The sequence below is a fragment of the Ictidomys tridecemlineatus genome, chromosome 7, assembly GCF_052094955.1.
Source record: "Ictidomys tridecemlineatus isolate mIctTri1 chromosome 7, mIctTri1.hap1, whole genome shotgun sequence".
NCBI lineage: Eukaryota > Metazoa > Chordata > Mammalia > Rodentia > Sciuridae > Ictidomys > Ictidomys tridecemlineatus.
The window spans coordinates 42,450,485-42,477,346 of record NC_135483.1 but is presented as its reverse complement, the minus strand read 5'-3'; the positions used below and the strand labels follow the sequence as shown (position 1 = coordinate 42,477,346).

At 36.9% G+C, this 26,862-nt stretch overlaps 1 protein-coding gene across 1 annotated transcript in view; it reads right to left on the bottom strand.

Moving 5' to 3' along the window:
• Runx1t1 (RUNX1 partner transcriptional co-repressor 1) overlaps positions 1–26,862 on the bottom strand; it is a 132,584-nt gene that overhangs the window by 21,311 nt on the left and 84,411 nt on the right. The window contains 4 exon segments of the mRNA XM_021728654.3: positions 8,479–8,680; positions 9,217–9,302; positions 13,626–13,876; positions 25,429–25,610. Coding sequence (XP_021584329.1) covers positions 8,479–8,680; positions 9,217–9,302; positions 13,626–13,876; positions 25,429–25,610 — 721 coding nt within the window.

The following is a 26,862-nucleotide window of genomic DNA, read 5'->3' as shown; positions in this document are numbered from 1 at the left end:
AGAATGAATTCACAGACATTCAGTTCACCAAACAAAGCTTAGTATGTGGCTTCCAGGAAAGGAAATGATGTATTGATGACAACTTTTAAAGACAATTTTAAAGGATAAAACACTTTAACTGCTTTGCTTCTAAGGCTGTCAAATTTTAAAGGTTTGAGGAAACTCATAATAAAGTAGATATAGGAATGCTAACTTTCAAAGGAACATGTTCACAGAAATGGCATGAACATTTTATATTTTTTATATAATGCTTGAATATCTAGAGACATCTATAGCTAAAATCTGCATGTCATGTCTTCCATATTGGATTTTTTGGGGGGAAGTGGGTACTGGGGATTGAACCCAGGGCACTTTACCACTGAGCTACATCCTCAACCCCATTTTGTGACAGGATCTCCTACAGTTGCTTGGGATTTCCTCAAATTGCTGAAGCTGACCTCGAACTTTATGCTCAGCCTCCTGGGTTACTTTGATTACAGGTGTGTGCCACTGTGTGCAGCCCATACTGAATTTTCAATGAAAGCCTGTATATTTGGGAAGATTTTAGGATGAAAATAATCAACACTGTACTTCTATAAAATATAATAATTATTCAGCCCATGATAAATTTCAAGTAGAAATGAAGTTTTCTCTACATTTAAAAGAAATGCCAAGTTAACAGACTGATATTTTAAAATAATACTTTATCTAATGATATGTTGAAGGTCAAAAGAAATTCAGTCCAGTATCCTATATTTTATGCAGCTACAGAACATGAAGAAAAAGAAAAAGCACAATCAATTTAGTTAAGTGTATGTCATTATATTTAAATGCTTTAAATACAAATGAGTGTTCTGAATCCAAGCACGGTATATAGTTTATCAAGGGGCTAGAACCCTAGATTATAACAACTATGTTGAATCAGGAAAAATCTATAACAGTTTGGTGAAGGATATACAGACACTCTTCATACTACCTTTGCAATATTTTCTTAAGTCTAAATTTATTCCAAAGAGTTTCTTTTTAAAAAGTTTACATTATAATTTCACGACTACTGAATAATCAGATAGCCTGGAAATATCCATGCATTTTCAAATGCACATTCATTTCCCCAAAGTAAATGACAAAACCAAAAAGTTCTTTCTGAAACAATTTTCATTCTTAAAGAAAGCTAGATAAAATTGGTGCATATACAACTTGGAAATAGGACATAGTTAATTAGGTTTTTCAAGATTACCTTCTTTAGCAACTGTAACTATTTCCAGAAGAAGTAAAGTGCTATGAAATTCACATTTAGACAAGTACAGTAAAACAGAAAGATATACTTATGACAACTTTTAAAGACAATTTTTAAGGATAAAAGACTTAAACTTAAGTATAAGTAATTGGATAAGAATAGATAGTAAAGTGTAAACACAGAAAAAAATGCCTTTTCCAAAGAATCAAATTTTTTTCATTTTTCAAAATTTTTGATGAAGAACCAAACTTTATTTTAAGGAAAAAGAAAAATCTTTTAAAAGATTTTTTAAAGTGCTAAGTTATCCAAAGTTCATGCATAAATAATACTAATTACTAGTCCCAGGCAAATAGAGAGAAGAGAGTTCTAAAACCCAGTGGAGGTGAATTGTAGCTTTACCAACTACTATTTACATGACTTTGGGGAAGTTAGCTTCCCCCTGCCTCAGCTGCCCCATGTAAGGCAAGGGCTACTTCATCCGAGGATTGAAGAAGGTGCTCCCCACAACATGCTTGGCATAGCATGTCCTATGCTTTCATTAGACATTACTTGCTATTTATTATCTTCATCATTACCATTATTTAGCAGGTTGACCACTAAGAATAGATATGTACTTGTTACCTTACAGACAAGGAAGATGAAGAAAAAAAACATCATAAACCCTTTTCCCCTTCCAGAATGTAACTAAATAGTACAAAACATTAAAGGAGGCAAAACCACTGGAGAAGCTTCAATTAAGCAAAACACAGGAAGCTAATTTTTTAGCTCCCACAGAATATGTCACTTCGTGATACAAATTATTTTTGCAAACTCAATTCACTGTGTTTGTCCTTAGAAGCCAAAGCCCTCAAATTTCTTACACTTTTTTTCTATAAATATTACTTAAACCTCATGAATGTGAATAGCCTCAAATTTTCTCAAACATTAACATTCAGGGTTTAGCCAACCTTCCACCTTCAATGCGCTCTACAATAGGCATCCCGAGGGTTCATAAGCCACACTGAGATGCTATGAAGAGTTTCACCTTGGTTGCAGCTCCATATATGTCTCATTGACATGCTGCTACATGCACGTAGACCTGAACTCCACCTGTCTTAGACACCCAATGATTATATCAATGCCCATCAGGTAAAATGGCTTCATCAATCCTATTCTGCTTTGTAAAAGAACATTTTTTCAAAATATCCAAATTTAAAGGGAAGTAATTATAGATGCACATTTTACAATATCCTCTCCAGTCCTAAGTCACTGCAGTCTTCCTAAACATCAGGTTTGACACAGAAAGCACAGTTGATGGATACTTCTCATTCTATTTGATTCCTCAAATATTAAAGACTTTAATAGCTACAGAAATCAATTAATACATTAATTTAATATCTTTTCTGATTAAGCAGTAGCAATATCAGAATCTATACAGACAAAACTGAGTTTAAAGGACAAAAAAATTCCTGGAGTTGGTAAATAAGAGAGCAAGAAAAAATAATAATAATAAGAGAGCAAGAGACCACTCTCCTAGGAATTTATCATTTTAGGGTATTGGGGAATCTAGACAAACCCATGCAAAACACCCAAATATTCCAAGGTTGGACTCTAAAGGAGTTGCTGTAAAATGAATAGTTGTTCTAAATGTAGTAGTAGAAACAAAGACTGGAGAACCTATAGGAAATGGTTTAAAATGTGAGATATACAAAGATCTAACTACTGAAAGATGAAAAAACTAGAGAGATGTCCATCTAAGTCAAGTTTAGTTTGCTTTGAGATGCAAATTGCTTAGAGGTAAGAGGAGAAGAGGGCCAGGGCAGCCTCTTTAAGCTAACACACATCAAGGGAGAAAGGGGGGACTAAGTCAAAATGAAGGATAAAGTTGTAAGGAATGTGAACGGAAAGGGCAATCTTTGATGTATGGAAGAGACGGAAGATGCACTACACTTACGACAGAATGGAGACCATTGGGTACTAGATACAGGAAGGGCCGCCATCAATATACATGAAGGGATGAGCTGACAGCCTTTGGAGAACCAATGTGACCTCACATGACCCAGGACAGCAATGCTCAAAGCTTGGCAGCACCTAGGTATGGCCTTCATCCTGTAGTGGGCAGAACGAGGCTGTGATCATGATAATATCAATTACAGAAACCATCAAGAGAAAGGTTAAGTGATTTCATCTTTACAAATGCCACTTGGTTTTATTTTTAAGGGTAATATGTTCAGAAATCTCAACACAAGCCTAAACCCAAACTAGAAACTAGGAACTGCTTTAGAATTCCCATCTTTAACAATAGACATACCAGGAAATAACCATCTCTTTGTTTTTAAAAGATGGACTTATTTAACAGTCTTTTAAAACCCCATATAGTTAAAGCAGAGTTTTTAAACATAGCAGGCATTTGCATTATAAAGTTAGCTGAGTGGTCATGAAATGAATTCCATGATGTGATTTAAAGGAATCAATACAATTGCAAAAAACTTCACAGACTTTTATATGCAGATATATTCTGAGTAACTTGTTTGTAGTTTCCATATTCTGATAGTATAGAAGTTGAACAGTATTTCCTTGATTGGAGGAAAACTATTTTTCTGCAGTCATGTGTTCTGAATCAGGGTTCTAAAGATACATATTTAAGAGAGAATTCTAATTTCTCTGCCTCTTAAGCAAAGTATCCACCTTGGAAATATTTTCTAGATAAAAATTATCTAATAATTCACTAAAATTTTGCAATCTTGAATGCCAAACATAAAGCTCTCCTGTTTTGCTTCCTGCCATTCTGAGATTGCACAACAGGAGTACATCATGTGTACTACAGGTCAGGCACCATACTATATATTGTAGACCTGTCAATTCACTTAATACAGAAATGCCTAAGAGATATGTGTCATCTTCATTTTTACAGATAAGGAAACTGAGGCACAGTGAGATCATGACTTACCGAAAGTCACCAAAAAAGTGTGAAGAGGAACCGAGATTTCAAATCCTAATGATCTGCTGCTCAGAATTTGTACTTTTAAACTTAATGCTAGATTTCCTAAGGACTTAGATACCAATGGGAAATTTCATGATTTAATCATATGGCAAGCATAAAATTTGCCAGCGACAGCAATTCAGTGGGAGTTGGGGGCGACTAGGGATTGAACCCAGGACCTCATACGTTCTAGCCAAGAGCTATATCCCCAGTCTTACAATCCTTTGTTATTGTCATTGTGAGACAGAATCTCACTAGGCTGCTAACATGGGCCTCCAACTAATGATCCTCCTGCCTCAGCCTCTAGAATAGCTGGGATTACAAGTGTCAGCCACCACACCTGTCTCCTCCAACTAGAGCAATTTTAAAATACAATCTCCTCCATGAATTCAATAAACTCCTAAATTGCTAAGGTTTTTTTTTAAAAAAAAAAAAACGAATAATCAGCTTGATTTTTCATCCCATTTCAACAACGACAACAACAAAACAAACAAAAAACCCACTATACTTCTTTCTTTGGCAAGAGCTAACCCTTACTGACACATACATGAAAGTATTTTTTAAAATTTACTTCCCTATTATCACATTTATACATTCAAAAAGTATTTTTACATTCAAAAAGCAGAATAGATGCATTCATATTTCAGAGCTGTAACTCTCAAGTCCCTAACAGTCTTAAACTCACCATTAAATGTATTTTTTAAAACCCTAATCATGTGGAAGTTTTCTTGAAAACAAAGGACAGACAATGAACACAGATTCTAGAACAGTCCAAAGCCAGTTTAAAAAAAAATTAAAGCAAGAGAGGGATATGAGTAGCATACTGAGAGTAAAAGGAATTAAAAGAAAAGAGCTACAGAGGCCCAGACAAACACTTAGAGAATACATGAAAAGCTAACTAGCCACAATCTATCCTTATGAATCAGGTAGTTACCACAGTGATTGAATCTATCAATTCTGATCACATTAACCTGGGTCTTTGGTGAAGTTCACAATGTAACTGAACAAATATACAAGTCACATTTTTAAAAAGAATAAATAAAAATTAGCTAATTCTGTTAAGAGTTGAATATTTAGAGTTTTCCCTGGATAGCCAATGAGGAATAATAAAAACAATCCATATTTACTATTCCAAGTGAAAATCTATTTTTTCTACTATTTCAAGTGAAAAATCTATTTTTAAAGGTCCTTTAAGATTTCAACTTGTATTTATTTAAAGAATGGGAATGACATTATGAGTTCAGTATGTTCTCAAGTGTTTAAAATTTTTTCAGAGGCTATTCACAATAGAGTTGTTATTTAATATCTGGGGAAAACTCCTAAAATTCAATTAGTGATAGATTAATCATGCTATTTTTCTAATCCCCCATACTGACTTAAGGCTGTGGATGTATTTCAACAGTGAGAACGGGTCTGAGAATAAAACGACCAATCAGTCATGGAAGTGACGTTCTCCTCTGTGCAGTCCCCAAATGCAATTTTAAAATGCTAAGAATGTGTGTATAACAAACATTCCCATGCTCTCAAGTTGGGGATGTAGGTTAGGCAATATTCTGAACCAAAGATTTCTTCTACAATATATTCTGAAGGTCTCACTTGAAGCCGGATGGTTTAAGAATTGAAAGAATTAGGCTAAAAGAAATACACAACCTAATCATAGCATAACGAGATTGACATGTATTTAAAAGAATAACATATCTATAACTTTATCTTAAACATGTACCCCATTAAAAACTTTCCAGCAACACAGATTTATTAACCAATAATCCCTAATGTTTTCATAATACACTTCAATACATTCACCTTCAAAGCCTGAGAGAGAGAGCACTTTATGTAAATGACTGTATTCCTCAATTACAAACTACCTGTCCTCTTATTTACAGCCTCAACCCAGCTCCAGAAAATGAAGCTGAAGGGCCTCAAGAATCAATTAGCAAGGACACGCAGGAAAAACTGTTGGACGCCAGGACTGGAACACTGTGTAGCTCTTAAGAGTTGTGATGGTTTCTTAATAGGTAACCAAGGGTTCTGTGTCCATAAGAACATGACTGTTTTTGTGGTTTCTAAACAAAACAATGAAATTCTTGTAGCCTGTAGATAATCTTAACTACGCAAATTTAAAGCCAAAGCAACTTCTCGGCTTTACCAAAACTGTGAATTCATTAAACATCACTAAAAGTAGTATAATTTGTGTACTCAGAAGGAGTAGGTTAAAAAACAAACAAACAAACAAAAAAAACCCAAGCTTATTCTTTTGGTTCTATATATAACACAGAAACTGAATTTATCTCCCTGGAGAACATGGTGTACATCGGCATCATCAGAGTTTGTGTGTAGGAGTAGTGACTGTGTACAAAGTGGCTTATATTTGGTAGGTTAATAACAATTTAGGTATGATGTCAAATCAATTTTTGAATTTCTTCTTTTTCAGAGTCTAGTTTGTAGGATTCATCTGAGGTAGCTGTCCTGTGCTTGTAACATTATTCTCTTGCCTCTCTGTTCTACTAGACCCAAATATCCTCAAGGAAGAAATAAAGAATCACTTTCCTTCATTATGGTGCCTGGTTCAAAGCCTAGTGCATAGTAAGCACTCAATAAATATGTAATAGTACCATTAATGTGTGCCACACAGAAGGTCAAAGTGCATATTTTTACTGCTAAAATCTTATTTTTTAAGGCTCTCAATTTTTGCCTATATTAGATCTTATAAATAATATCATTTTCCTTGAGCAAATCTGTCGTGATTAACTGATCTCTGTTCATAATAAGGAAATAAAAACAAGATGTTTATTATACTCTGCTCCAAATAGCTTTGTTTAGCCCAATAATGGCTCAAATCAAACTTAATTCTGTTTTCACTGCTTGCCTTAATATAGCCTGACAAATATCCTTTTGTCTTTAAAGTCTGCTTCAGAATAATACCTGTTGGGTAAATTAAGTGGCTAGGAATCTGCCTGTTGGGTAAATTAAGTAGCTAGGAATCTTCCTTAATTTAATACTTATTAGAGTAATAGGCAATTAGCAGAAATCCACAAATATAGATGCAAAGGTAACTATACTGGCTATGAATAATTTTAATAAAAAGATAATGTGATCAAATAGCCAGATAATATAGTTCAAGCTTTTAATTCTTGATAATCAGCTATGGTGCCAATTATGTCAAAGACATGAGCTTAAATATGCATGTGTACAATAAGGTTTTGTTTTGTTTTGTTAGAGTACAAGGACTGTACTCTAACCTCAGTGAGCTACAGGTAGGGAGCTGGAGATGAGAGAATGAGGATCCACACAAATCATCCCCACTGTTTGTTCAAATGGTTCACACACAATGGCCAGCAATGTAAATGATGACACCTTACACTTCATTCAAGCAGAAGTTCGCAGGCCACTCCAAAATTCTAGTAGACTTCTTTCAATATCTTTGGGACTATATTCTATTTATAACCACAATAATCCCCAAACACCAATACTAAACATAGTTACGAACACTCAATTTCTAAAGCATGGTTATATTAATAGTCCCATTACATAATGAATAAAACCATATTTAAGCAATCTAACTTATCCAGTCACAGGAAGAGAGCTACATATTCATCATCAAATTTCAAGCGGAGTAGATAAACTATATAGCTTCTAGGTTTCTCTGTCCAAGAGGAATTTTTGAGAAGTTTTTTTTTCTTTTTTTAATGCAAGATACAACCACAAAACAAGACTGTCTTAGAGACTGTATCTTGAATTAAAAATTAGAAAACACACATCCCTGTGTGCAGTGCTGTCAAACACTGCTGTGCAGTAGAAGAATTCCCAAGAGGCCTTGTTAGAGGAGTAGAAGCCACGGGCCCACTCTATGAGATGGGGTTTCTGCAGGTTTTGAGGCAGGGTCCAAATAGCTATATTATGAAGGAGCATAAATTTTAATAGTGCAATAAAATTCTGGTTCAGTTTTGCAATTCTGTCATAAACTCAGGGTATCTCTTATTTTTGAAAAAAAATGTTAAAAACAGCCAGTGGGTAATAGCATAAGAAATATCTATTTAAGATTCTCATCTGGCCGGGCACAGTGACACACACCTATAATCCCAGGGGCTTGGAAGGCTGAGACAAGGAGGATCCTGAGTTCAAAGCCAGCTTCAGCAAAAGCAAGGCGCCAAGCAACTCAGTGAGATCCTGTCTCTAAGTAAAATATGAAATAGAGGCTGGAGATGTGCCTCAGTGGTCAAGTGCCCTGTGTCAAACCCGGGTACCTTCTCCCCACCCACATCCCACCAAAACACAAGATTCTCATCTGAAGTAAAGATACCTAATGCCACGGGGTCGGGGTTGACAGGACTCTGCTGCCTGGAGTGGCTGCTGCTACTGCTGCCGCCTTTTTTCAAGTCCTCAGCATCACTGTACCGCCGGATCCAGTAATTCAATTCTTCCCGGTCCGCTTCCTGACATCGCCTTAGTACAGTGAGTGACCGCCTTGTTTTTTCTACCATGTCCATTATGCAGTTTAACAGCTGCGCGAGAAACAGGGAGAAAGAGGTGAACATACAAATCACCACAGATTAAAGAATGTGGTGGGTAAGAAAACCAACTATTTCAGGATAATGAAAGATGAAATTGCATTCCTGAAGGATTTCAGTTTAGTATTTCTAATGGTCAGATCTGAAATTCCGACCCAACAGATGAGCATATTCAGTGGGAAAGAGAAGAAAAGCAAGAGGTTCGAATGTGAATCGTGCCAATCATATTTACCTTCAAGGTGTTATAGCTAGTAAATCTACCTTTCCAGAATAGTAAGCCAATCACCCTTTCAAAATAAAACAGTAGCCTGCTGGTCTTTCTCCAAGATCTAAATATTTCTCTTATGTGGCTTTCACATCAATTTGGAAATCAAATCCTGCATTCTACTCAAACATTTTCATTCATTCTTTTTTTTCCAAGGAGATCAGGAAACACAATACCTTCAAAGCATCTTTAAGCTTTTATTATATGACCTCACTTCAGTTGTTCTCAAAACTTTTTTTAACCTAAATGTTTACTGATGTCTTACATGGTCAAGATGTTTCCATTCTTCTGCCCATTCTCTGTCTGTTAGTCTGTGATCAATCATTTCTTCTTGACGTGTGCCATGCAACCCTACAAATAGAGAGAAAAAGGCTTAATTGCCCTAAAGTATTCAGTACCCAATCTATATGCAATCCTGCACATAGCCAGGACCATGTAGGCGATTTCAAAGATGTTGAAACATTTTATTTTGATTGGAGATAAGAATTATACTTAGTCAGAATTACCCAATGGCGTCCTCAGAAGAACGACAAAAATATTAGAACTCCAAGGAATTCTAGAGGTCATCTCATCAGAACTCTTTATTTTACACACGAGGAGGCAGAGCTACATGATAACAAGTCTAGAGCTTCTTATTCATATGAGACTCCCTAAGTACAAATATAAACATATTCTTAGCTCTTAATAAATACAAGAAATTGGGGCTGGGATGTAGTTAGGTTGTAGACAGTGTGGTTAGCATACACAGGCTCTGGATTTACTCCCCAGCACTAAATAAATAGAAAAAAAACATGAGTAGACATTAGGTGACTTCAAAATATGACTGGTCTGCATTAAAAAATAGACATTATGACTCATTTTATATGATTTCCCAAAACATAGTAAACCATTTTTTCATGTTTCAGGTATGGATGAATACAATCCTAATATATGTATCTTGCTGATAAAATTAGGCCACAAATAGAGTGTTTTTATATATGTATATAAAAGCTATATATACTAATTCAATTTATAAAAACATAAGATATAAAAATGAGATATGCTTTATCAAAAAATCAGCATGCCAGTTACACTTCAACAGATATCACATTCAAATTAAAAAAACTGAAAATCATAATTTGAAGTCCATGAGTATTAATGCTCTTTAGCACCACAGTTATACTGCTATGAAAAAGTATCATGTAAATATTTACCAAGTGCACTGATATTAATGAATGAGAGCAGTTAGGTAAGTTAGTCATTAGAATATGAACATGCATTTCCACATTTCTCCATAAAAGGTCAGAATAGAAGACTGATGAGAGATGTCTAGAAACCTGGTGTTCCTCTCATGCCTTCATTGGGGAAAGTGCCCTTTACCATCGACATCAAGGAAGGGCACTGGGCAATGTTATGCTTTCTGCTTTGAATGACCAAAACAATTCTTTTTGGTTGCTCTGCCTCACATTGTTAATCTGAACAGCAAATTAAGTCTGGAATGGTTTGGGCTTCTAGACATTGAGGCTCCTTCTCTGAGGTCCTGTCATTTAAGCATAAAATGACAATAAAAATATATTACATTCCACTTTTTGTGAAATCTAAGTGGTTAGAAATCTTTTCTTTCTGCTGACTTAAGGCGAAAAAAAAAAGATGATTCACATGACTCTTTTCAGCCAACTATAAGATACAATTTCATCTATAACCCATGAAAGTGAACATTTATGATAGCTCTCTCAGGTTAAAAAATAATAAAAGATAAAAAAGATATAAAAATACTATACATCATTCCTGTCCAAACAGAACATACTCAGAGATAAATTTTAAAAGTTAAAATTGTCAATGCCACCTATTGGCAAAACATAAAATTGCAAATGTTTTACTAATTTGCTTAATAGAAAAGATATTGGGAGGGGGGAGAATAGTTATTCCTCTGTTTATTGTGAATATTTCAAGTTGAAATGTTTGAAAATATGTAATTTTTGTTGACTTATTTGTTGCCTGTGTTTGGGAGGAATAAAAACACTATTCCTACAATTAATCACCACAGAAAATAACCAGAGGGTGATGAAAATATAAATGTGACAGGAACTTTCAAGATGGTGGCATCTAAATGTTTGGCAATAAGAACCAAGACCTCCAGAGGTCTCAACATTTTCAGAAATTCTGCAAACTAAATCAATAACGATTCAAGCTCTAACACTCAGAACAATTAATGAGCAATAGAAAGTTTGTGGTTAACAGGTGTCTACTACGAGTCTTAGTAGTCTAAGTTTCATCTCATTCTTTTAAAACAGAAGAACGGTAGAAACATTGTTGTGCCCAAGTATTTACAGAAGAAATAAGGGCTTCATCTGGTACTTTCAAACTCTGAAGGTCATTTGTTAGAATCAAATCTATGTAAGGAAAAAATAAGACAACTGAAAATTAATTTCTTTACTTCACATACTTAAATATTCAACACCATACAAATTTTATTTGTGTTCATAATACCATAGGGATATATGAGAGTAAAATAGCTCATAATCATCAAATAACACATTTTCTGTTTGTGGGCCACCTGGCACTAATGTTGTGTCTTAACTGGTTCCTATGTTTTAGAAGATTTTTAGCTAACTAGGCTAAAACCCAAAGCTTACTTACAAACTAATGCTGCTTACAAAATTACTTTATTAAAGGATTCAGTTGAGTATATGTCACTACATATAACACACATTTATAAATCATATCAGACTAAATATACCTTTATGACAATTTTTATATTCTCAAAATGGCAGCCTGATGTAATGCCATAATTTGTTACTCCCACATCAAGATTTTATTTTACATTAACACACACTAAACTCTGGCAGACTTTAGGGATGGTTAAGTAGCTGCACATATTTATAGAGATTAGCACTATTAGTTTTATAAGCTAATATAATTAAAAGGTAAGAAACATGGTCTGAAGAAAATCACATAAAACCAATGGATACAGATATAATTCATAAAGGGATATTTTATATTACTAGATGAAAACATAATCATTGCACATAAGCATAATTACTTCCTTGCTGATTACTTTATAGTGCATTGTAACTAATAATTCACCAAATAGCATTTGCTGCCTAAGAAGTAGACCATTCTCTGGCACCTACAACAGTGCATCATCTCCTGAACTGGTCTCACAGTAACCTGATGATTCCACTGCTATTTAAACATGAGCAATCATATTTTCAGGCCTTAAGTCATCAATAAATGGTAAGGCTTCTGCATAGAAAGGGGTTGTAATCACATTTGGTTTTGAGGTCTCAGTCTAGACTGAGAGAAAGCATAACCACTTTTGAAAAGCCCTTCAGAAATAGTACCTGTGAGAACATTAGACAGATCGGCCATTAAGAAAGCACAAATTATCTGCTTAGCCATTTTTGTCTGACACACTATATAAACATAGAAATTACTGTTGTAGGCAACCAGAATTACTAATTTACTATCTCACAACCAAAGCCTCAGTCATCTCATCCCCATCCTGCTTTCTAGACATTTGGAGGACGCTGGACAGGAAGACAAAAATACTACCTTATAGCAGCCTAAAAACCTGGGTAGAAGCCTAACAGAAACTTCTGCATTTCAGGCTATCTCTGCCCGTGAAAAACAAAAATGAAAATAAAATCCTGTCACTATTAAACCAGCAGCTGACAGGTGGCTGGCTGTTTCCCAGTGTTCTGTATCTTTAGCTCTGTTTTCTGATTTTCTACTTCAACTTCACCCTTGTTCTTTCTGGTATCCTGCCCACCAAATCTCCCATAGTCGGGAAAATTGGCCAACAGCTAGTTATGAAGTAAAGGGAGTCCTGTTGGTGGGTGGTATGGTCACAGGAGATGGGGGAAAAAGAGGGAGATGGTTGTTGCTCTTAGTGAGATTCTGAAGGTTAGACATTGAAGGTGTCCCAGGAATAGCGTACTTACTACCTGATACCATCACCTCAACCACCCATCATCTATCAAAACTTACCTTAGGCATCTTCCTTCTGATTTTTTGCAGCAGACATTTGCTCAATAAAAGGCAAGATCTCCTAAAGCTTTATATCCAATAGTTTTATGAAGAGTAATGGACACAGGCAAGTAGGACACAAATTTTCCTAAACTCATTCATTCTGTATTCTGTTCTTTGATGCAAAATCAACAATACTAATTTTAATCACTGGCATTTTCTAGCAGAGAAAAGTACCAAGCATTCCTCACTGTCAAGTTAAGCCATAAATAGTATGCCATCTCATATTTTGGAAATATGGAATATCATGGAGACTGCACAAGTCCAAATGACTATCTGAAACAAAAAATATATACAAAAGAAACTAATTTTTAAAAATATTTTTTAAAAAGAGTCACTGCTGTTTGAGTCTCAAACAGACTACATATGAAATCTCTCATAAAACAAGATTCAAGCTAAAAGTTCATTTTACTTTTGTTACCATAATTAAGGATTTTATTATTAAGTTTGATGCCCTCCTCCAAAATCAAAAAGAAAATTAGCCTGCTGTCTTCAAGCATGTAAGAGTATACTAATAACACCAAGTTTTCTCATAAAGGGTACAAAATGAAGAAAGCAAAACTTTGCCTCTATAAGACTTCAAGCCTCAAACTCAGTTGAGAAGTAATGATGCAAGAACCTAAAGCATCCAAATGCCAAAAAAGTGAATAGATCTTTCAGTCTTACCCATAGGTCTGTTTCTGTCCCTGAGGTCCCTGTGGCTGGGGTGTCGATAGGAGTCCCTGTAGTGGTGGGCAATGGCCATATCATCCAAACGGTAATGCTGAGGTGGAGGTGGGGTGGGGTGAGGCAGGCCATTTGGCTGGTAGGATAAGCCGTTATTTGGACTGTACCGCTGGCCTGGGCTAATAGTGCATGGTCGCTTGCTTGGATGTTCTGAGTGCAAAGGCTCTCTGTCAAAGCCATTTTCTTTGGTTCTGGGGGGCAGAAGAAAGAGAGTTTTATTTAGTTATATACTCAGAAACCAGCATAATTCAGATGCTCATATCAATATATTCCTTTACTGGCCAGAAGCTTTCAAAATTCAGCAGCTTTCCAGGAAACTTGCAGGAATGCCCTGAAACCCACATTGAGGCCCAAATGATATGAGATTGAGCACAGAAGAAAATGTGTCACTTGTCATCAAATTAATAAACATTTTTCCAGCTGAAACTCATGTGGTTAAGTCACAAATAAGAGGAAACCCGATCTCCTTTTTCTGCATTTTCATGCAAAAAAAAAAAAAAAAAAGAAGTGATTGACTTCTAACAAGCTACCCTAAGACAGAGTGTAGCCAGTAACAATTCAGCAGGATATAAATCGTCACTCTCTGGAAGAATGCAGCACACCTGTTCTACCCAGCATCTGATTTTCATGTCAGACAACACCTGAGAGCTGGATTGTATAATAGAGTAGCCACATGTGAACCTTTAAATTCAAATGTTACCTAATTTTTAAATTATATAAAGCTTAAAATTCAATTCTTCAGTGGCAGTAGTACTTTTCAGGTACTCAACAGCCTGCTGTGGCCATTGGCTACAGAACTGGACTGCAAAGACATAGAACTTTCGCATCATCACCAAGTCTATTGGAAAATGAGGATCCAACTGAGCTAACACCATGAGCAATGTAACATCTGGAATACCAATATTATTTTGCGTCACTAGCATGATCAGTCAACAGAGCTAGCTGCGACTAGGAGGAAGAACTAAATTGCTCCCCCATTAAGTGGAGGAAACACATGCCCAGAGAATCTGTGTGTCCTGTCTGAGGTCATCAGGTCTTAGAACAACAGCCTTCATCATGTGACCCACAGAACTTTGAACTTGGCTTTCAGAAGGAATATATTTCAAAAATGAGGCCTGATAACTAATCACTGCTGTTTGATTCTCAAACCAAAGTAGGGCTAAAAAAATATATTTTCTAAGGAATCTCTATTGCTTAGAGATTTACTCAATATATTTGATAAGATAGAAACAAGTTGCATCCAACTCTGACAGAATCACAACACCTGAGCTAAGGCTTCCCACAGCAGCTGGCTCTCCTCAGGAACCAGCAATTTATTCTTAGACCAGTGGCAGCATCTATGTTCCCAGAGAAATCTCCTAAGAATTCTACCCATTCACAGTGGTAAGGCTGCAGATTTCCATGTGTCTCTTAGTTCTTTAAGTTGGTAAAACAATAGTTATATAGAGGACTTAATACACTTTTTCTACTTTCCTGGCACCTAGTAAGAGACTGATAATACCAGAGAGGAACATCTAAGTGGAAACTGGATTAACAATGGATATTATCAGGGGCAACAGGGCTCTACAATGACTAAACCTTATGTTCTTTTAGGGTAGAGTCCCAGTGAAACTTAGATAACCAAACTGAGAAGAACAAAAGGGTCAGATACAGAAGGTGTAAGAATACAAAGAATGAAGGAAAGTCTGAGTTGAATGTGGAATGAGCTCATGACTACTACAAGCTAAAGGAGGAGCACCAGCTAAAGACTGGAGACTGGCCCATACTGGAAATGACAGCAATCCATGGTCCCCCTGGGAATGGCAGCCAGCCATCTCAATGCTGCTCCCATCAAGTGCATGTCTGCACAAAAACATACTGACTCCGTACATATTGATCATTGGTATCAGACTAAAATATCCAGTATAGCTCAGACATTACCTAAATATATTGCTTTAAAATAATTTCTAAAAGTGAAAGGAAACATTCTAGATATTGATTTATCTTCTAAGAGTACACCTATGTGATTTTAATCTGTATTTTTATCCTTTGCATTTCTGAATAATACACTTTAACATTCAATGCATATTACCAGCATAAATCAGTTACAAAATACTAAAGACAATTAGTAGCTATGAACATAATGCTAACACAGCACCTACCTTATGGCAGTATGGTGTAATGGAAAGAGCACTAGACTGGAAATCAAGAAATCTGAGACTAGTCCTAGCTCTGCCATGACTACCTGTGTGACCTTGGACAAGTCACCTAAACTCTCTTTCATCTGTAAAATGAAAGGGTTGGACTAGAACAACAGTTTTCAAACTGTGTCACCTGAAGTGCTTAATGGATTCTGCAGGCAATGAAGACCTTTTCCCCCAACTGATCAAAATTAAAGGATTCAAGGAACCCCCTTGTTATTAACTGTGTTAAAAATTGGAGTCCCCTTGGGCTGGGGACGTGGCTCAAGTGGTAGCGCGCTCGCCTGGCATGCAGGCGGCCTGGGTTCAATTCGATCAGCACCACATACAAAGAAAAGATGTTGTGTCCGCCGAAAACTAAAAAAAAATAAATAAATAAATATTAAAATTCTCTCTCTTTCTCTCTCTTTAAAAAAGAAATGGAGTTCCCTCTAAGATTTCATTTTTAAAGTAAAAAGTCTGCTGCTAAAATCAAGTTTGAAAACCACCAGACTAGATGATTTCTGAGGTCCCTTCTAGTTATAAAACTTGACAATTCAATTTTTCTATATTATAATAAATTCTAATCATTCTATACAGTTTAATGTCATGGTTCTGTAGATCAAAACACACAGGGTTGATGGTTCGCTGGTCAAACCAAACAACATACAAATAAATTATTCATAGCTTATTTTTATGTGAAAATTAAATATATATATCTTCAAAATATCATTGTGCAGATCCTGTAGCATTTCTTTTTTCCCCATGATGCTGGAAACTGAACCAGGGTTTTGCACGTGCCAGGCAAGTGTTCTACCACTAAATGACATCCTAGCCCTTTTTATTTTGAGATAGGGTTTTCTAAGTTGCCTTTACAAGGTCTGGCCTTGAATTTGTGATCCTCCTGCCTCAGCCAACCAAGTAGCTGAGATTACAAATAAGCACCTTCCCTGTAGCATGTCTATATATGAAACATCTTTGACCCATTTGTTTGAAACCAGCCCTACCTACAATATTTCCTTTGTTTTTCAATGAGAGCAACAACAACATAGAACACCAGAAGAATCCTGGTAACTTTCAAATTGTTAGATATGTTACAGACCTTCAACCTCACATGAGCCCTCATTGGTAGTTATTACTTAGATGACCCAATTATATGGAGATGGGGAGAGTTTCTTCCCCTAATGCAAGGGCAGCGATGACCTGAGAGGCAGGGGCTGGGCTCTGCATCTGTCCCCTGATTTCTGCATATCCTTGCTCTCCTTTACTGGGTCTCCTCACTCCTGACAGCTAGTGAAACAATAAGGCTCATCACTTACAGAGCAGTTACATTTTAACAGCAAAGCATGGAAACTTTTGTAGCCCAAAGAACTAAAGTTACAAAAGACTCCCTGTTGCTTCCTCTAATCACTCAAGACTAGCTTTTAGGCTAACCCAAATCAAAGGATGATCATCCAGAATGGTGACTAGAACAACTTAATTGCTATCTTCAGCTATCCACACCTTATTTGCCTAGGCAAATTTTGTATTTGCATTTTAATTTGTTGCCCTTTCAAAGTGTACTAGGCAAAAATAAACACTTTCCATTGTCCCATAGGCATGCCCTTGAAATAACGTAAACTCTACAAGGAAACCTGTCAGGTCTCATAGACACGTGGAACAAAGTTTTGGTTTGGTTTTAAATTTTACCTAAGGATATTTCTTTTTTGCCTGATCATCATCTGAGCATTTCAACATTTAGCTTCTCTGTCAAGCACTTCTCTGTCAAGTCTGACATCCTGAACCCAGAGGGCACTCAGGACTCTGCTGCATGATCCCAGATTCCTTAGTCTTCCAGCCTCAGTTTCATACCTGGTACAGTGCACACACTGGAAATAACTGTGGGGACAACTGAAGAGATAGCCTAACTTACACTTTATGCCATTGGAGGCTTCCCCTGACCCCAGTTCCTCAATAACAGGATCTATAAACTGACCATTTACAAAAGAACATGAACATTTTTTATAAAACTCTACACACATTATTTAACAAGGTATAATTGGCTAGTGTGCACTGATACTCCCATAGTAACATGTATAATAAAATAGTATAACAGTCAAGGAAACAGGAAAGTAAGAAAAAAATCTCATAAATAGTCAACATGGTATGCAGAAGAAGAGGATAAATCTCCTAATGACAGGAGAAGGTATAATCTTCTTTTTTCCCCTACATTAAGATTTTTTTTAATGTGGGGAAAATTCAATTATAAAGACTTTTCTAGGGGAGGCAAAGTGGTATCACAATAAACTTTAGAAAAGGAAAGAAGGGCAAATGCTAATCTTAGTCCTGTTGCAAATAAATCTATTACGTGCCTTAGCTGCTCACTTGAGTCACAATGGGCATCTCAAAATGAGCATGTTTAACTTGGCCTTGACTCTCTCATGCATTCTGAGCCACCTTCCAAACCATCATCCAGGGAGAAAGTTGAAAGTCATTCTACAGTCTTCTCCAAATCCAACTCCTATCACTGATCTCTTAAGGACCTGTGGCAGGCCCCTCCTTTTGTTCCAGGAAACCTTGATCTTGATCAGTCACTGCTGCTTGCTGGACCCCAGCTGCTTGCTTGGACAGCCATGTTCTACCCAGGGCTCTTCAAAAGACAAGTAGCAGTGAGACACTGATCCAAAGTTCCTATGAGATCTAACATCCTGTCACACACTGAATCTTACTTTATTCTTTATTCTTAAATTTTAGAAGTCTACATCTAAATTCTAGGAGGTAATGGTTCTATTAAAGATCAAAGATAATAATAACTCAATAGCAAACCTGTTTCCCTTCCTTTTCTAACGCACACAGTTTGTCAAGGCTACAGAAGGACTAGACGGAGGGGGGGAAAATCACTCTTGTCATCATATTTGAAAACATAATTTAGTAAGAGGTCTCTTTAGAAACTGTTAGGAAATAGGTGAGTTTAAATAAGAATTTCACATAATTCGTTTTTCATGGTGTTGAATAATGTATCTGAAACAAAATAGATTACAAACTCCCCTGTCTCCTTAAAAAGAAAATCAAACCTAATTCTTCATGACAACCTGCAGTAGTTTCTGTGTTTTGCTATCACTCTGGAGGAAGGGGGACATTTAGATGGTTAAGAACAGAGAGCTGGATGCCACAGAACCATCACTACCTGGATAGCCAGATGGAGAGAGGTGCCTTTAATCTCTCTGTTGCTGAACAACCACCTCAGAGAGAACTTCCTGAGCTGCATGCTAATGTCTTCAGAAGTAAATAAGAGGCAGGTGGATGTGGGCCACTCCAGACACACAGACACAATGCCTGGACCTTCACAGATTACAATGCACAGGTTCACAAATCCAACTGAGCCTTCCCTCCCACAGTGGGAAGATGGAATTTTTTTCTATCACGTGTCTCCTGATGCTGTTCATCTGCTCAATGGTTACATTGCCTGTTACTGGCTGTCCCCATTGTGTTTCCTAATCTCTGTCACTGCTGAAATATTCCATTTCTTCTTTTCCTGCTATTTGGAACTATGCTTTCTTTTTCTAATTCATCTGCACATTCAATTAGAGCCCTCCAGTGTTTTCTGGTCAGTGAATGCATCTTGGTATTGGGTTCCTGGGCCATTAATGGCTATTTTCATTGTTGTATTTCAGATTTTCTGCTTTCTTTCTTTCTTTCTTTCTTTTTTCTTTTTCTTTTTCTTTTTCTTTTTTTTTTGTGTGTGTGTGAGAGAGAGAGAGAGAGAGAGAGAGAGGGAGACACAGAGATAGACAGACAGACACTGGGGATTGAACCCAGAGGTGCTCCACCACTGAAACATTAATTCTTCATCTCCAGCCCATTTTATTTTCAGACAGGTCTTGCTAAATTTCCCAGGCAATCCTCAAATCTGCTATCCTGCAGCTTCAGCCTCTAGAGTCTCTGGGATTATAGGTATACTCTACCATGTCTAGCTCAGAGATGCATCTTTTAAAACCAAATAAGTAAATGAAGACTCTTGGGGGGAGAAGTCATTTGATGTACTACTGAAAATAACTGCAGTAAATTTATCTTGAGGACTGGGGTTGTGGCTCAGCAGTAGAACACTTGCCTTGCATGTGCAAGGCCCTGGGTTTAATCCTCAGCACCACATTAAAATAAATAAAATAAAGGTATTATGTCCAACTACAACTAGAAAATAAATTTTAAAAAATTATCTTGAATCATTTGTTTTCTCAAGTGGTGGGGGTATTTTATTTGTAGTGTTTTGCTTTATTTTGTTGTAGGTCCCCACCATGTATAACCTACTAGCTTAAGCTTCAGTGGAAATACTAAGATGAATGAGACATGATCATTCCAACCCTCCGTAAGATTATGATTTAACACTAGACAAATTCTTTACCATAAAAGTGAGTTAACTGGAGCTACAAGGCTTCTATACATTTGTGTGGGATCTGTAGACTGAAGGTACCATATGAACAGTACGAACATGGTCTAGGAGAGCTCAGAGGGAGAAAGGATTACTCCATAATGTATATTCAAAAGAGCCAGGGCTTTGCAGTTGAATGAAATTGCTGGTCGTGTGACCTTGGTGGGCCTACCTCTAAGACCTTCTGTTTTTATCTATAAAATGGGGGTTACATTAGAGGTACTAAGAGGACTATAGAAAGAGTCTATATACAGGGCCTAACCCATGGTTGGCATTTCATAAGTTAGTCAAAGCCTTTTGTTTCCTAGCTGGGACATGCAGAGGCTGGTGGCAGAGAATCGTGGTTTAGGGTATTGGGTTGGCCTAGAGTTGGCCTGGTATATCCAGAGCACAGGTATTTGAGTTGGGAGCCTAGGATTAGAATCCCTCAGGGTCTCTTTGAAGCCACATGACCTCAGACATTCAGCCTTCCTGAATGTACACCAATAGCACTGTTAGAAAATAAGTGTTATATATTAGTTCATAAAAAAAAAAAACATACAGGGCCTGGCACATCTATTGCCTGGTAAATAGTGACCATTCTTATAGGATTTATGACTAGGAACCTTCATTCACATGATGGCTACTGAGACAGTATGTAAAGCCAATGCTGACATAGGAGAAGCAGGAAAGAACAGAAACCATCAGTGGGAATACAGCTAGGACTTGAAAAATATTCAGGAGGGAGAGACCTGGGGTGTGGAAAGAAGTAAGATGTTAATTAAGGCTGAGACTGCAGAGCCTGGAAGACCTCCACAATCACGCTGTCTTTCTCACTATATAAATGTAACTGAATGCTATTTCACTAGACATCTCATAATTGATGTGACTAATATAAAAAATAATAATGACTACTGGGATGATCATGTATTTCTTGAAACTGAGGAATGCAGAAAAGATGCAATGTAAAACAAAGTTGAAGATAGAATTCCTACATTTTACTCATGGAATATTAAATGCAATAGATCATACAAATTTCATTCTCACTTGCATAGACAATTGACTGAACAATTTCTTATAAAATATACTTGTGTGTTCTTTTTAAAATAACATAGTCACTGACACCCTGTTCATTTTACAGAAAATGAACACTGTCCACTCTGTTCAGTTGGTGAGTAATGCAATGATAATTTTCAGATATTCAAACAACAGGGTTTCAAAATGACTGTCTTTGGCCCCTCAAACCTGTGACATTTTCTAACTTACTCATTCGGGCAGGCAATGTAGCTCACTTTGGATCTTCTATCATTAAAAGGATTTATAAAACCTCAGAATATTATGTGATGCCATTTATCCACTTGAGCAATTAAAGAAATGTGAGAAAGTAAGACAAAACCCCCACATTTCTTAGTTAAGTTTTCCTTATTTAAATTCTGCACACACACACACACACACACACACACAAAAAAAAAAACACATTTGTGTAATGAGAAGATTTCAGCTATGTAAATATGCTCACTTTGCCAGGAGCAGTGGCACATGCCTATATCCCAGCAACTTGGAGGCTGAGGCAAGAAGACTGCAAATTCACAAACGGCCTCAGCAACTTAGTGAGACCTTAAGCAATTCAGTGAGACCCTGTCTCTACATAAAAAAAATATGAAAAAAGAATGGGGATGTGGCTTGGTGGCTAAGCAGCCCCAGGTTCAATCCCTGGTACTACTACTACTACTACTAATAATAATAATAATATATGTTAAAAATATACATTCACACATATGCATACACTGATTTGTCCACTATGAAACTCTGCAACCCTAGACAAATTCTTGGGGCCTTCAGTTCCTCAAGTGTAAACAGAAGGAGTTGTCCTGGTATATCCATAAGATCCCTCCTAGTTGACATCATGTAATTCTAAGGTACAAGCAAGTCCTTCCAGAAAATGTTTAATTATTGGGGGAAGAAGAAATACAAATTAATCCAACTATGAGGCCTCTGGAATAAAAGCCTAGAGGTGTTAAACTGCAGTTGATATAAAGCAGTCCTATTAAAATGATAATGTATAAGAAAAGGATTAATAGCATTTATCATTTGAGATCGTAGGGGGAAAAGGGAAAACAAATCACAACAACAAAAATAATGATACCAATACCAAATAATGATACCAAGACCAAAGATCATTTCATCTGGTTTCTTCAGCAAGAAAAATCCTGAGTCAGAAAAGTAGCAGAACAGGTGAGAACACAATACAAAAGGCAAATTATAACAAAAAGCCATGATATCGATGCTGTGAGAAAGGATGGACAGCAGTTAATTAGAATAACTAGTATTGTTCTAAAATCTTAGTATTTATTCACTCAGTCTCCATGAAATCAAGCACTAGCTGTTCACTTCCCTCCACACTCCATAGGAAAGCTTCTTGTCTTTAGAAGCCATCACAGAGAGAGCAGGATTAAAACCAGTGCCCTTAGCAGGTCATGGTGGTATTCACCTGAAATCCCAGAAACTCAAAAGACTGAGGCAGGAGGATCACAAATTCAAGGCCAGTCTCAAGCAATTTAGTGAGGCCCTAAGCAACTTAGTGAGATCCTGTCGCAAAATTAAAAATAAAAAGGGTTGGGGATGTGGCTCAGTGGTAAAGTTCCCCTGGGTTTAATCCCTTATTTAAAAAAAAAAAAAAAAGAGTGCCCTTAATTTAGAGTCATATTTGTGAAAGTGTTCACATCATTTAGTGAAAAAAAATACAAATCAGAATTCTCTTTCCTAATATTTGGGACAGGAAAAACAAAGCATGATTTTTAAGTGAAAACTGTTTTTTTCTAATTTGAGTTCCACAGTATTCAATCATAGACCAACAAATTCAGTACAATTGTTTAGGAACTCCCCATAGAGCTATTATTTTAAAGAAATTAGAGAACATTTCACTTTTGTATAGAGAAAAAATAGAGGAAAAAAGAGATTCCATAGACTTCTCTGGGCTATAAAATTTCTTTAAATAACAATAATGTTTTTAAAAAGAAAAAAATATAACCTGTGTCAATAATATTTAAGGATGAGCAGTTCAATTTGCCAAAGCCCATCTCTGTAACACGTGATGGTTGTTTAGTACATTAACTCAGCAATTGTCACAGAATTTAAACCCCCAAAGTTGTAAACAAAATATAAAGCGCTCTTTTGTTCATGACATGTCATGAACAAATTACCAAAATGTGTTTTCTCCTCAGGTGTCAGTTTTTCCCTCTTTTAGTGACTGATGGCTCCCAGTGTTATTACAGAAACAGATTGATCTTTTTAATGAGCCAGTTTAATAGACTCCAAAATCTCACCGTGGCTGCTCATCCATGTCAGACCATATGCACCAACAAAACATTCAGTAAAACAAAAAAAGCTCTGCTGTCAGACAGCTCCATACTCTATAAAATTTCATATAGTAGAGCTGGATATGCAGATAAACAGCCAGAGAAGAGGAAAATGCAGATGCAAACAAGATGCAGGAAATACATGCAAAAAGAAAATAAGGGAAAAGCCCAATACTATAGAGGTCCATATTTTCTTGGCTCAGATCAAATTCCCACGAGATACAAATGTATTTACACAACATAGTCTCATTATTCTTTCTAAGGAAAATTCTAAGGAAACCTATTTGCCATCTTTCTATTATAACATATACTTCAGGGTTCCTTTTGAAAAGAGATGTTCCATCCAAAGATCAACCATATGAATTCTGACTACAGCAACTGTCTGTGAATAACCAGAGAACAAGACAGAAAACTCCTTTTAAGAGTCTTCAGCCTGACTAAATGAGCATTCTCTCTCTCTCTCTCTCTCTCTCTCTCTCTCTCTCTCTCTCTCTCTCTCTCTCTCTCACACACACACACACACACACACACACACACTCACACACACACACACACACACACACACACACACATGGGGGTAGGGGAGAGGAGGAGAGAGAGAGTTAGAGATCAGAACAAGAATGCTGAGTGTCTGTGGAATTTAATATGAAGTTTTGATATCAAGGTTAACTGCTTAGAGCTTACCTCAGGATTGTCCCAGGAAAGTCAAAAGCCATGTTACATTCAAATAAAAATTGCTAGAAAAGAGCCAGTGGGAAAATGGCTGGGAATATAGAAAAAAATGAATGAACTAAAGTTTTTATGTTCCATCTTACGATTACTCAGTAGTTAGGAATTCTAGCTGAGGTCATGCCCACTTTGAATTTTGCTTCAAAGATTATCTTTATGTTTATCCTAACTATCTAAATCTTTTTATTACACCCTCCTCACCCCCCAAAATAAATTTTCTTCTTCTCAATTTGCCATTCAACTTCTCCCTAATTATTTTATCACGTTATACTAGAAACATGGAGCTAAAATATCAATACCTGCACGCAGCACTTATTTCCCACAAGGTTAATGGGCTCAGACTGGACAGGAATAGACACGTAAATCTATTCCTGAGCCACTTCTTCGTTCTCATCATTGTGTAGACACACCACACAGGTACCCGCATTAAGCAATTCCCTTTAAAAGCAAATGTACCAAATGCTCTTATTCCCTCTTAAATCTGACCAAGAAAATACAATTTTCAAAAAGAAGAAAGGAGTACCATGGGCAGGTCATATGAGGAACTGGATCTCCAATATTTCACTAATATTTAACCTTTTGCTTTAGGAATTTTAAACCATGGAGTCCTAGGCCAAGAGGAGAAAAATTCCAGAGACTGTAGCATAAAACTGCTTAGCAGAGAATTATGTAATGACTACACTATAAATGGGTGGCTTTTAATAATATTCTGATTTGCACAGCAGCTAATACACTTAAGGGTAGCTAAGTCTGTCACAGACAGAGGTCTCTGGGCAGTTCCAAGGATCTTAATCTACTGTGAATCTGGAACATAACTAGGCCAGTGTCAACATCTCATAGGCTATTGCACCATGTCTGATTAAATGCAGAAAAAAAATAGAGGAAAAAAAACCCAGTGTATGACAAATCAAGTTGTAGAGTGCAGTTTCATTTTAAGAGTCTCCACGTTTCACATATACTATGCAAAACGCTGCTGAGACTTCGCATTCTTATATCATTGTTATTCTCCCAGAGATGAAGGCCAGCAGCAAAACTACAAAGAAACGTGTCCTCGTACCCCAGGTAGGAGGACCAGGCTGTGATGGGCCCAGGGTCCTCCACCCTCTCACCTGTCTGGAGTTCGCCTCTTCCCGTTTTCGTTCACATCGAGAAGCAGCTCTGAGGAGTCAACAGGGGAGGTGGTGCTGGCATCCAGAAGCAGCTGTTCGTGCTGGGCGAGGTACTGGGCAGGGTTCTGTTTGGCCAGCCTTGCGCAGTGGAGGAGCTCGCGCTGCAGCAGGGGCAGGTTGGCCTGCAAGAGTGCGACAGGAGTGAGAAGGTGGACTGCGAGGCTGCTTCCGACCCATCCACCTAGTCGCCTGCTGCTCAAACTCTGAAGTAGCGCAGGCAACACTATGTTGTCAAATGCATGCCTCAGTTCAATGTCAGGGCCAACTCTAGGACAGGGCCTGCATTTACGTGTCACTTCACCTCCCTCCATTTCCTCATTGACAACACCAGCGGTGCGCTAATGATTTTTAAGGGCCCTTTATGGGGCAATATAAATTTTACAGCATGTGAGATTGCAGCTCCATCCATGAGTAACTTTTGTTTTCTCTAAGAAAGAAAAAGGGTAGTGAAATACAAACATGCTCCGATTAATCTCAAAAACATCTCCTTGACACATTGAGTTTGGGATCTAGTGATTTCTACAGGTCAAACAGGATAATCCCATGAAATGTCTTTAATCAATTACTAGCTTCAAGTGAAAATATAGTAGAAAACATAGGAACACAAAGATTCTTTTTCATAAGCATCAGATTCATACAATTAAGTAATTGCCCGGGTGGATATGCTCAGGTATCCCACTTGGAATTCAAAGCAGTACACACTAGTAGTCTACAAAAGCAATCTGCTTCTTTCTATCAGCCTTAGCCCAAGGAACAAGATACATGAACATATGAATACTATACATTAGAAAAAATCTTGTGTACATGCTACTCTCACTCTTCACCTATCCCAACACCTTGAATAAATACTCTCAGAACCACCTTTTTGATAGGCTGATAGGTGATTCCTGAAATCTCAAATGTAATAAAAGAGAAGGAAGCAATTTCACACATAAGAAGACATTAAAATGAAAACCTAAGACAGCATTTTATCTGAGTCTACTCTGACATTTTAAATCCAGATTGTTGTTGCTTTTTCTTTTATTTTTATTTTGTTTTTGAGGGGAAGGGAAAGGAGGGGATAGTAGGGAAGAGTGAACATTCATCCAATAATGGTTATTTCTCAAAATTCAGGAAAAAATCAATAACATAAACCTCTTTGCAACTCACAAACGTTATTTATAGAAACCAGGTACCATGTACACAAATACTATGTATCATCTAATAGAAAGGCATTTCTGCCTCAATCTTTGGGCTCAGAGCCCTTAAGAAGGCCCTCCAGGGGCTGGGGTTGTAGCTCAGTGGTAGAGTGCTTGCCTACCATGTGTGAGGCACTGGGTTCGAGTCTCAGCACCAAATATAAATAAATAAATAAAATAAAGGTCCACCAACATC